This window comes from Perissodus microlepis, chromosome 8 (genome assembly GCF_051167445.1).
Source record: "Perissodus microlepis isolate ML-2025 ecotype Zambia chromosome 8, ASM5116744v1, whole genome shotgun sequence".
In the NCBI taxonomy this organism is placed as follows: domain Eukaryota; kingdom Metazoa; phylum Chordata; class Actinopteri; order Cichliformes; family Cichlidae; genus Perissodus; species Perissodus microlepis.
In genome coordinates this window covers 13,344,571-13,358,195 of record NC_140468.1, presented here as the reverse complement: position 1 = coordinate 13,358,195, position 13,625 = coordinate 13,344,571, and the positions used below count along the sequence as shown (strand labels likewise).

At 38.3% G+C, this 13,625-nt stretch overlaps 1 protein-coding gene across 1 annotated transcript in view; it reads right to left on the bottom strand.

Annotated features, from left to right (window-relative positions):
- The window catches only part of LOC146381565 (zinc finger protein 385B-like), a 75,208-nt gene extending 61,944 nt beyond the window's left edge, over positions 1-13,264 (bottom strand). Inside the window, exon 1 of the mRNA XM_084937631.1 lies at positions 13,095-13,264. Within this exon, the coding sequence (XP_084793757.1) occupies positions 13,095-13,137 (43 nt within the window). The 5' untranslated portion in view covers positions 13,138-13,264. The remainder of the gene's footprint in view (positions 1-13,094) is intronic.
- Positions 13,265-13,625: the final 361 nt, after the last annotated feature.

Here is a 13,625-nt window from a genome sequence, read left to right as displayed (position 1 = left end):
GATGAAAATGTACCAAGTAAATTAAACAATTCATGAGGTGTTTTTAAAATACTGTTTATGGTTGTTTAGTTTCTGAGAGGAACAGCTTTCATGAAGAGAGCTGGATGTAAGACTTGATAACACACTCTTTACTTTGGACAGGGAACAGAAGAAACATGAAGTCCTTTTTATCTTATAAAGTGTGAGAATTAAAATTCTATATCTCAGTTTTGATTGAAAAAGTTAAAACGCAGACCTAATCATAATTATATTTAATGTATAGGGCAATAAGTGTAGAGGTGAGACGATGTTGTTGTTCTTCTTATTCTCAATAGAAACAATACAGAATATTCCTTTAACCCTTTAAAGCCAAATGCGTCATATTTGATGATATTTGTATCCCTTTTTGTGAGTTTTTGAGACTTCTGCACCTGAAAAAGCAAAATGATTTGCATAATACATTTTTAAAGAACACACCAGATGTAGCAAATATAGTACAAATTAACATTAATTGCAGGTTCAATAAACACAGCATTTTGTAACAATAAGTTTCAATATTTTTCTGGCAATTGTTTCATGGTTCCGACTTTAAAGGGTTAAACTATTTTGTTTTTGTTATGTTTGTTATTTTTTTCAAATATGATGCTACTTGATACAGTTCCTACACACAAACCACTAAATCCAGATATAATAAATAATAAGCATCTTTTTAAAAGACTGCATGAACTCAAAAAGAATCTTTAAAATGCTTCAGGTTAAAATTTGATGCTAAATTAAAATAATTTTGATGAGTTGACATTTACTAACTAACATGTCACCATATATTTAACCGCTTATTTTTGGCAGATTGAGAGGCATCCAGTAAAATGTGGAGAGGAACTGCTGATTATAAAGAGATAGATTAGTTTGGACAACTGTGTTAGATGTGGGCTGTTGGAAGGGATTGGCCTGCAGTCAACTGTAAATCCGCCTCTTCCTTCCCTTCACACTCAAAACAAGACTTGACCTAAATTCTCGTTAACAGTTTTAGATATGTTTAACCATGGGCGCCTACTGCACGATGCCAACAAAGTGAGAATTTATAAAGAATTGTTGGAAGATATTAATGGAATGCCGACATCACTGTGTTTTTTTCTGCATAACACTTGGCTAACTTGCTTAGCAGTGCAGCCAAGATGAATGTATCTCCGATATTAAAAAAAACTGCACGCTTACTTACTGCAAGTGAATCCAAAAGACTTTATGAGCTCTTATTTTATATGAAATGTGTGAGATCAGTATCATAAGTACTGTACTTGACTAAAGATGCTGTGGATGTTTTATAACAGGACTGACGGGCGACTTTTGTTATTAAGCTCTGGATACACAGAGGGATGTTTCAGATCCCAGTTGCTGAGTCTTGTAGCAGCCAATGGCAAGCTCCTGCAGTTCTGCCTGATTTAAGGGAGATATTCGGGAGGCTTAGAGAATAAAATGTCTGTGGCCAGTTTCAGCTGGTAGCCTTTTTGTTTTTTCTGACTCCAGCAAATGTTTTTGGAGTCTATAATTAAAAGCACTTTTCTATAACCTGTGCAGTCTTCATGGAGGAGGAGGAACTGTCTTCAATCATTTAAAGGTTTCGGTGTCTGATACGCTGTCTTCAAAGATTCAATCTGCCTTCAGACTTTACAACACTCTGTCCTACAAGTGTATCTAGTCTTTAAGTAACCGTTTCACCTTTAACTTAGATTTCCAACTTAGCTCAACTCCTCCAGGAATCGGTTTGGCATGCCAAATGTGTGTTTTGATCTGTAGGTTGAAGCTGGCTGGATTATTACTTTCACATTTTAAATTCTGAAAATAAACTAGGATAGAGGTGTAGGATTCAACGTAACAAAAAGCGACTTGGGGAAGAGCGAAATGAAATTAACTTTTCACAAGTTTACATTTGGAAAAGACCCCTGAACAGTTTTCACTTTGTGTTCCAGGCATTTCTCACAAAAATGGTAACGCAGGCCAAAGCTGTGACTAAGAACATTAAAAATCATAGACACATGCACCTTATTTCTATCTTTTTATCTTTGGCTTGACTTGAGCAAACATTAAAAAAAATGTTTATGCTAACTGACCGCCTGCCAAGCAAATAAAATACTTCCATTCGTAGGAGTGACATATGCTTTCCATGTGGAGTGATAGCAGAGTGTGGGAGGAGGGATGTATGGATGACTAATGAGGATGACTAAGAGATGTTTTCAGGGTGGTTTTCCCATTTCATTTGTCTAGCCCATGTCTGGCCCATAAGTTGATAAATATACATTGAGTGGAGTCGATCATGAAACCCCTGTGTAACAACTGCTGATTCAAAATATACAGGAGATATTTAAAATGCGCACATTAGCACTTATGGTTGACAAAGAATTATCTCTACAATCATCTCATATTGTAAATTCAAATTATTATTAAATAGCCTGCATGTTATAACTTACAAAAAAATGAACATAAAATAAGATGAAAAATCCAAGTGCTAATTAAATGTGCAGCAGTTGGCACAGAAGTTGCAAATTAGAGTTTATAATATAAATAATTTGTAATATCAGAGATTCTATAAGACTAATTTCAGCAAAGCAAAGATGGTGGTTGGTGTCTTTTTAAAACTTTCTTTTAGGGTAGAAATGACCAAACTTTTCAAGTGGCTTTTATCAGATTTGACTGGCGAATCCATAACCACCATCAAAATAGATGAACAAAATAGCTTCCTGCATAAATAACTATCCAGCCAAACTTTAGGTTAAATACCTTGAGTCATCGGCTAGAATGGATGATGTAAATCTAAACGCAGCAGGCAGGAATTGAGCGGTGTTTAATTTCTAGAGCCCACTGTCCAATGTTGACAGATGACTGCAGATAAGATCACTGTTCCCTTTCTGCTCTAATCATCCATCCTCCAAGTTACTATCTGTGTTGACTCATGCTGGAAGCCTGACAGACCAAATTGGATTGACTTTTAATTAGAAGCACTCCCTAGGTAAAATGGGTTTGATTCGCTGAATGATCCTGTTATCCCATTAATGCTGTCTGGTTAGGAAACTCGTCTAGACTTGTTCATTCTGACAAATAAACCAGCTAGCTAAATCTAGTTTTAATCACATTCTCTAAATAGGCTGATACAATATAGCAAACAATGTCATTCATGGCTTTCATTGATGAATACGTCAATAACTGTGCTTACCAGAGGATTATGATTACTAGAATAAGCTACATTTACAAATGTGGCAGTTCTGCCCCAGGGCTTAGCCCTGAATGTTCTGATATCATCTGCAGATTTCACCTGCTGACAAAAAGTATTGGGCCACACCTCTTAATATTTTCAGGTGTTTTGATCCCCGCTACTTAGCCATGCAGTCTGTCATTACAAACATTAGTGAAAAAAAAAAAATGGGTGGCTCTACAGAGCTCACTGAATACGAGTGTGGTAGTGTAGGATGTGACTGGTGCAACATGGGAAAAAATATATTTCTGATCAATTGTAAATAGTATTATTACAGAACTGAAGTGTTTAAGACACAAAGCAACACAGCTATGTGCGAGACCACGTAAAGTTACAGACTGCCAAGTTTCTGAGGGGCATCGTGCGTGAATTCAGAACTCTGCTGCTCGAGTCCTCACTAAGACCAAAAAAGTGGACCACATCAGTCCAGCTCTGAGGTCTTTACACTGGCTGCCTGTCCGTCAGAGGATAGACTTTAAAGTTCTGATGCTGGTCTATAAAGCTCCGAATGGTTTAGGACCAAAATTCATCAGTGACCTCCTGGATCCGGTTTTTTATCAGTTCCCAGAGTCAGAACCAGACACGGAGAAGCTGCATTCAGCTTTTATGCTCCATATATCTGGAACAAACTCCCAGAAAGCCTCAGATCAGCTGAAACACTCAGTTTATTTAAATCCAGGTTGAAGATTCACCTATTCTCAGCTGCATTTGAATAAAGCACCAAATCCACACTTTTAAGCTTAAATTTCAAAACTTACATTTTAACTACTGATTTTATCTACTGTTCTTATTTTATCTACTGTTTTTAATCAATTTTAAATCATGGTTTTTATTTGTTTTTGTTTTTTAATGTCTCTGTAAAGCACTTTGAATCACTTTGTTGTTGAATTGTGCTATATAAATAAACTTGCCTTGCCTTGCCTCTGCTGACTCAGTAATTGCAGCACCTCCTCTGGCATTAACATCGGCATAAAAACTGTGTGCCGAGAACTCCTGTAGTTGTTATCTGTATGCGGCTTAGTATGTTGCTCATATAATGTGATGAGCCCAGTAGGGGAAATCTACTCAAAGCAAGAAAAACCATACAGAAAAACAAAAAGAATACATAGGAGCTAAGAACAAGTCACTGTTTTGGATTCACATGTGATTGTAATGCCATCATTCCAGATGACAGCTATGGGCTTAACCCTTTGCACCATTAGATCTCACTTTTCTCACTTTATAGCACTTTAAAAGTCTCACAAGTTTGGTCTAAAAAATGATGTTTACGAAAAGTCTAAGAGGCGTAAGCCAGTTGAGGTAAAAGGTGTTCACCTACCTCTAAAACCAAATGAAATAATGCTGAAGTATTTATGAAACACTGCATTTTTGCTCAGTCCTAACTAGGAGACCACACTGAGTAGGTTTGCTTGATGTTATTTTCATTAATGTAACAAAGGTCAGTGAGAAAACCCCCCAACACAGTTGCATTGTCAAGCATACACTCTTAAATCTACTCATTTGGCTAAGTTGTCCATGCGTATATGTGTCACTGAAAAGGCAGGTAATTTTGGTGGTTTAATGCATCCAGTCTGTGCCTCCTCCCGTATGCTGTTTGTGTTGTATTTGAGCACCCAACGCATTACCTATTAGTTGCTACTTTATTAATTATAGAAGATAATTCAAGCTAAATTACAGATTTTTTTTTCATAAATGACTCTCAACTGATCACTGGAACCAAATAATTTTTAAAAAAATGCCTTGACCATGTAAGTGTGACCACTTACGTTATGAAACATGTTCATCAGCTGTTACTCTGAAATATTCATCTGTCACCTGAGCTAAATTCTCCACATGAGATGGAGCAGTAGAGTGCAAAGCATTCTTCCTCTACTATTCACTCCATAAAACCTGTAAACAAGAGTAATTTATCATCATGAAATTGAGTCACATGAGCCTAATGATCATAACTTAGTAGACATAACAGCCCAAGAGCTTCACTATCAACTCTCTATGATTCAGTCATGATTGAAACCAGACAGCCCGAGCAGCAGAGCCATGCCATAATGGCTCTTTCAATTAACGGCCATTTAATTTTGGCTGCTTGAGTGGTCTTTTGTGCACAGTAGCAATAGCCATTGGAGAGAATATAACACGGCATTTAATAGAGGAACAAAGAGCAAAATTATTTCAGTATAAGAAGCTGCGTGACAAGTCAGGCGAGAAGCAAAAGCCCTTTGATCGCAAGAGAAACGGCAAAGACCGAAAATGTTTCAAATGGATGAGGTGCTACCTCCTTGGCAAAAAATGTAGAAAATTTCATCAGCTTTATTTTCTGACTGAATCTACTACAGTTACAAGAGTTGTAAGGCCGGGGCATTTTCTCATTAACACGATTATTCAAAGCCTATATTTTGTCAGGCTGTATAGAGCAGACGCTGTCCTCGTGCATTTCTATAGAAAGGATAAACGTACTGACTAGATTAAAAACACGTCTGCGGACTGCGTTGAGGATCTGGACAGGCCAAAGCTAGAACAACAGCGGCAGTTTTCCTTATCTGCTTTTTCTCTTTATTGTGTTTTGCTTAGTTTGGTCATTCCATACAAATACATTCAGAGATACAGCATGGTTTGATCCCGACTTGTATAGTTAGGCAAGATAGTGAGTCATAATTTGCCCCTTAGAGGTCCATAACTGTGTCTGTGCTTGATAGAGAAAGCCTTTATAAATGTGTTGGTATGAGTGAAGGTGGTTTGTATTGTAAAAGCACTCTAAGTAGTTAGTAAGACTAGAAAAGCACCATAAAAAACAGTTCAATTTACCATAAAAATTGAGTCTGATTGAGTGCTACAAGGTTGTACAGAGTGTTTACTCTTGCATCTAACCCTACCAATATTGGCCTTGTAATGCCAGGAGGAGTGTTGGATCAAGTCATGTCCCCCTGCGCATGTAAGAGGGGGGGTGCAGCTGTAACATTATCAGCAGGAGGGCTCCAAGTGCTCTGGCCAGGACTAGCTTCACTACTATCAGCAGCTTTAATTGCACTTACAGTAACATAACGATTTGTTGTCAGCTCATCTAACATTGTCTTCGCTCTGTCCATTCACTGCCACACACACACACACACACACACACACACACACACACACACAGAGACTGTAAAACAGCACAGAGGGACTGTAGAGAATGTATGACAGCAAAAATGTAGTCGATTCTGAGCTGAACTATAAAGAATCTTAGGCATGACAATACCTAAAATCAAGCTGTTTGGTCATATGGTGCCTTTAGTAATTATCCCAGCTTACAGTGTAGTGACAAAAACACACACGTAGACACACACACAAAACGTGACGTAAGTAAGAAACACAAAAAGAGAAAAATGCATTTCATGTTTATTCTTTAAGTTCAATTTCCCACACTGGTAACTGGGGTTTAGTTCTGAGAACTACAGTATAGGAAGACAAACCAACGACACTGCTCTGCATGTAGGAGTAGTCAGTAACATTTGTGTTTCATCAACAAATGTGCTCCCCCACAAGGACACACACCAACACATAAACTCAAGGTTTGTTTCATGTTGTCATTCAATTCAGGCAGGAACTTGGGAACCTTGGGAATTAGCTCTGCAAAATATTTGTGAATGATTTGTGTGCCACAGGCCAACTTAGCCACAGCCAATTCCAGTAAACCTGAAAACTCCCCAATCAATACACTGTCTTAAACTTCAAATCTCAGGTCTAACCTGCAACTGCAACATAACACAGCTAGCTGCAGTTTTTGTCATTTACTGTTAATTCAACAGATTATTAATTCTGAATTAAACCATGACACTAAAAACTGGACTATACCAATATCGGTACTGAAAACGAAAAATCTGACTTTTGTTGTGATTTAGCATTATATAAATAAAATGTAACCAAAATCCACACAGTTTTAGTAAAAAGTCAACTGAAGGCCACATCCTGATGAATTTTATGTGACGATCGGCAACATGACCAAGCGTAACCTTTTATGGATTAAATGGTGCAAAATTATTCAAACACAGAAATCAGTCTTTCTTGTGAATGACCTTCAGCCCATTATGAAGAATAATTTCTCTGTCATCACACACATATGGGCGTAAACACCCACATATACACAAAGCACACACACACACACACACATAGAAAAGCGTTTTCACACAGCTTCTTGCTGTGCTGAATCTGTACCTGCAATGCAGCCATGGGGGAATGGAGAGGTAATGGGCCGTGCGAAAATTCAACTTCCCACACAGCCCTTAATATGTCTGTGCATCCCTCTGTCCAGATGAAGGGGGACTCGAGGAGCTACTATCCATCTGAGCTGGTTTAACATTTGGCTCAGTTTGCATCTAGAAACACATGTTTGTGTTTTTAAATGGAAATAAAAGGTGCATGTGGAGGCAAAATTGCTCAAAGAAGATTTTTTAAGCACTGCGGCAGCAGCGTGTTTGCTTTCAAAAACAAGGAGGGGACGCTAAGAAATCACTATTCACACTTTCTGTGTACACCTTGCCCTGTGATTACATGACATGATGACAGGAGGCATTTTTGTTAAAAACTAGCCTGCTCCATGTGAAAAAGAGGAAAGTTTGCACCTTGTTTTTCAGTGAATGTTTCTAACAGCGATTATGTTTTTTTTTAAACACCAGGGAAGCAGATGATCCAGCCACATGCAAGAAAATGCATACCATAGTATACATGTGGTAATGCTCTATATGAGCTGCAAACAATTTAAGATGTAACCAACCGACCATTTGACTTCATCGTAAGCACAGGGTTTATCTTTTTTCAGCTTTCAGTTTATCACAAGAGTATTGACCACCTTGTTGTCATAATGTGCCTTCTATTGATCATTTGTGGGTGTTTTGACATTTTGTACAAGCTCTGAAGGACTGCATTTTCACCCAGATAGAAATTTGTTATGGGGTTCGCTCGACAATCGGGGAGGTGGCTCTGCCCTGTCTTTACCTCTGAGCAGCCAAATAAAGATCACTGTTATCAGTCCAGAGGCAGGTTTAAGCTGCCAGTCTGTGAAGGAGACTGTCATCTGATTTGTAATGACACAGCCAAAGAGCCATTACGTCTTTGATGGGAGATTTAAGCAGAAATCCATTTCGGAGGGTCTGAGGAAAAGCAGGCTCGGATGGGAGGGGGGTTGGGGGTTGGGAAGAGCAATCTATTGTGAGTCTATTGTGATAAGGTGTGGACTGCACCTGCAATTTGCTAGTGGAAGCTTCGTTTTGACGATAACTGTGGTTAGTCATTTCGGCGACAGTCCATTTCAAATTATTACCGATGCTTCACAGAGGGTTTTTTTTTCCATGCGATTAGTCACACCGAATGAAGACAGAAGTGTTTTGTTTAAACATTTGCAGTCCTTTTTCATGCTGCTATTGGACATCTGCAGGGAGAATGTGTGTTAACACCACAAGCAGCCACTGCAACAATGAAATCCAGGGCAGAAAATGGCTGCCACACAGCTGATAGACTATAGTGTTCTGGCTTTGGCGATGTGGACTGCATACAGCGCTTTTCTCCACATTAGTACTCCCCGTTTTAATTTTCTTAAGCAATTCCAAACAAAAGCAGCAAAAACTATATGATGTTACTACAATACTAACCTTTCAATTTGATGTATACTCCCTTTAATTATAAACATCCTTAAGATGTAGTTCACAGAAAAAACTGCTTTAAAAAAACAGTTGTTTAATTTAGTTATTATTAATAGTTTTTCAATTTTTTTTAATTTTCTAAGCGTTACTGAGAAAATCTGAAAAGATTATTAACAAAATCAATCATTATTTGCCCCTCTCCTGAACAAAAGCATAATGTAATGGTGACATTGTATCATTGTATCCTACTTTTTATTAATTACTTATTTAATTAGACTAATAATAAGGTTCTGTTTGTTTATTTAAATATTTTACAAGATTTGGACAATGTACAGAGTAGGCTAAAAAACTTGTTACTGTGATAGCAATTGGTAATAATTGGTAGAAATAAAAAAAAAAAACCTATCTCATTAGGTATTGACTTACAGTAGTATTGATACCAACAGTCCTGTCTTCTTGTCCTCCAGTTGACACACAGCTTCACACAACACCTCTCTGCATTGCACCCATGCAGTCAGTTATGACCGCAGCCTGCCAGCTACACTAGTTAGCAATAGCTGACAACTTGAAATATTCAACATGCTAACACCGAGGCTTCAGAATGCTCACTCCACAATCAGTGAATGATGTCTTCCATATTTATACTGTCTATGGCTGAAATGTTTTGAAATTAAAATTCTCGCATTGACAATTTAACCTTTGTCTGTTTGTTATTATTTTGGATTTCTTTTTTAATCTTAATGTTTATTGTCAAAATAAGAAACCATGTTTGTTTCTTAAATAGACCTGACGCCCTAATTATTTAGTTTCATTGGGGAAAAATTGTCAGAAGTACTGAAATAAATTAATTAAAACAAAAAGGTTTTATGAGTCATATTCTTACTGCATTATCCTTACAAGGAGTTTGGTGACATGTTAATAATATCAACACAATACTCCTAACTTTTTTTTTCTCTGAAAAGCTCTTTTATGTACTTTATACTACATACTTTATACTATAAATATTCTGTGATGACTGTGGTGTTTCTCAGTCCAGACTGTGGAATTACACATCACCGTATTCTGACAGTACCTCTGTTGTAGCTACTCACCAGTCATTTTTATATGCTTTAATGCATTTCATTAGAGTGTTCGAGGAACTGTTTCATGTTGATGCTAGTGTCTTCTCCTACTTTATTTGCATTTTAACTCTCAGGCTTGAGAGGCTATTCAAATAAAGGCAGCGAGCTCTGCCTGTCAGTTGGCTGTCAAAGCCATTAGTCATAAAACACATTAGGAAAGCCACACCCCATGGCAGCTGTATAGTATTCAGGAGTACCAATGGGATATCTCATCAATCTCTGTTTACAGCACAGGGAAAAACACTGTTCATTTTACCACCTTGACTCTAAAGGCCCAAGAGTGGCGTCTCCCTGCATTAAAAAAAATCTTCTGTCACACCAACGGGAAGAAAAAAGAAAAGCAATATTGCCAACATATCAACAAAGAATGATTTGTGGATGAGTGTTCAATCTTTGTTGGACTTTATCAGCAGGAGCCATGAGTCCATTGACAGCTAAGGGCTGGAGCTCAAGCTGCTCCCATCCCAATCTCGTTCCACATGATTATTCTCAATTTCACAGCTGATGGTTTTTACTGAGACAGATGGCGCCGGCCAAATGCCAAAGTACAGAAGAGAAAGCTCCGAGGTAGGAGAAAAAGTTAAAGAAGGGGGTAGGGAGATAAGCTGGTCACTCAACTTCATCACCAATGTTTGGAATGGTAGCAATCTGTGAATGTGACCTTTCTCCACGGTGCAGGACGGTGAGAGATGTGGTGTCTCAGTAGATGCTCTTGGGTTTGAATATACAGACGGGGTGCTAATCTGAACCTGAAGAAGCGAGGGGGAAACATGCACTAGTGATGAGGTGCCAGTGCAGGTAGAGACCAAAGAAATGAAGATTCTGTGGGAATCTAAAAAATCTTTACCCCATCTATTAAATTCATAGAGCAGCATTTGTCCCTAGTTGCACATGTTGTTTTGTTAAAATTAGCTTATAATGAGTTCAATTATTTATTAATAGCTTTTTATTATTATTTCAATTAAGCAATTAAGATCAAAAACTCCAAATTATTGAGTTTACCATCATATAAGACAAACAAAAAGGTGAATTAAAGGGCAGCTCTTCTCTCCAAGCTTACCACATTTATTGTGAAAAACACTTTTCCCCTCTTCCACAAATGGCTTTTGCATTGGGAGGCCTTGCACCATAATATGTTGAATTGTCTTAAAAGCTGCTAACTTACCAAACCTCTCATTACCTTTGCTCCTCATTACTGAAATTACCCTTATGATAATTTCAGACTTTCTTCTTTTCTAAAAGAAATCGAATAACAATTACCCTTTTGCCTTTCTGTACTGTAAGTACTGCTTGTCATTAGAAACTGCTGCCAGTCCATTTCCCACATGTATATTTAACATAATGTGCACTGAGTTTGTCTCTGGATGAACTAACCTACGTACAAATTTAGCTAAATGACTGCTTTCATGCTGAGACTGGAGAGAGAGAGTCTGGCCCAGCTGTATACACACCTAAGAACCCAACAGAATCACACTTGGTGTTAAAAAAAAAGTTTAAAAAAAAGAAACTCTACCAGCCTCACACCGGAGGAGTGCTAGTGAAAATTACAGCATCACTCAGGGGAGCGGGCAGTAGAAGGTGTGGGATTTGATGAATCAAGGACCTTTTGTTCACAGCGAAAATGACTGGCTTCCATGCAGTTGGAAAAAGCATCTCCTCGCCAGAGCTTGGCAGGGATGCAGCGTCATTTGGAGCCATTTATGTTTGAAGCTGACGCAGAGGGGGACGGAGGCGAGCAAGGTCACCGAAAGAGGATGCAGAACGTGATGATGTGGCCAGTGCTGGGTGTTTAAGTGTGTCTACTCTGCTTGAATTGAGCAGCAGCTGAGTATGCCAGGGCCGCACTCACGGTAATGATGGAGTGAGACGCTCACATCTATAGGAAGATTGAAGTGAACCTCAAGCAGCACAGCTGAGGTTTCAACACAGTAAATGACACGATGAGCACACACGTGTCAGTATAGAGCCAGCAAGTTTATCGTTTGATTAGACCCTAAATTTAACAGGGATTACTCAAAAAAAATAAATAAAAATCATCTGCTTTGGTGTCAGCTGCAGATGAATATTCGCCACTTGTGATAATGCTTTGGATGAAAAACAAAAAACAGCAAATGGCATTTTGAAAACTATTTTTTTTTTGTATTTCACACAAGAAAAAATGAGTCCACTGATTGAGAAAACGGCCAGTAATCAGCGAATTCAATTTTCATCTTGGGAAAACAATACAACACATGTATTTTCCAGAACCTTTCATCCACATTGATTTGCGTTTTTGGCCCCTCCACGTATACTAACAGATGGAGATTTTAGATTTGGGGTTCAGTCTTATTCAAAGATGATTGAGCCAGGACCACCTGCACTACACCTGCTAGTACTAAAAGAAAAAAGTTTGAAAAGAGAAAGCATATTTGGGTTAGCTCCAAATATAGGATAGGTATAGGGCATAGGAAGAAAAGACGCATATGGGGTTGACTCTTTATTCTTTCACATATATCTTCATTTAATGTTAAAATTATTCTACAGAATAGTGGCCGACATCCTTAAGGGTCTGCACACACACAACTACAGTATGAAACACACACAGGGATTCAGGGATGTGCACTGAGACACTCGAAATGCCTAAAAAAAAATCCCTGAGCTCCAGGGTTTAAATAACTTCATTCACAAACCCAGGTATGCCTCTGACCTCCATCAACACCACCAGATATGTGTCAGGATATTATTTCTTCTTAAATATGAGTAAGGCAACCTCTATAACCAACGACAATTAATACATGTGATATTTGTGCCTCCAAAACACTCAGATTTTAAAAGTTAGAACATGTTTTTTTTGTCAAATACTAGCACTTTTTCATACACACCGACAAACCAAACACAAAACTGGAACCCTTATCCACCAGGAAAATAAATAAAATATCCATGTTTTTTAAAATTGATATAGAATGTTTTAACTACTACTACTTGCTTACTTACTTTAATTTTAAATAGAAAAAAATAGCAAATGCATTTCTATCAAACGCAAAAGAAAGACACTGTAGAAACATTTAGTCGACACGAAAGCGCAGTCCGCAGGTGTCCAAAGCGACGTTCACACACAAACAGCCTCGGAATACAACATTTAAACAACATTCCTACCTGTGTAAGACGGTTGCACAGCTCCTGCGTCGCTACTGTCCATTTCCAGCTGTCACAGATTACAGCGCGAGCTCAGCTGCAGGCGTTTCAGTCCCGCGAGCCAGTCCAGAAAAGATAAAACCACGAGGGTAATGCGCGCGCGCTGTGGCACCGCCGCCTGCGCGACAGAGATACCGAATCACTGCGCGCGAGGATGTGAGGGAAAAGAAAAAAAGGGCCAAATGAAATCAGTCGGCGTGAAAACAGGGTTGGAGCAGCAGTGGCACGGGACTGTTTGAAATGTAAAATGTTAATAAGAGCGGGCTACTCTTATTACTTTATGAAACAACCCAAAGAATTTCAATGAAAGTGTAGAGCGTTTTTTTTCCAGAAATTTCTACTTATTCTACTCTGTGACTGATTAGCTTAACTGACTGACTGATAACGGATTTTATTTAATAGGGCCTTATTCAAACAAACTCAGTATAGCCATCTTTTTACACAACCACAACAAAAACTTTCCTCAAGTTGTCCTACAAGAGACAAAGTCAA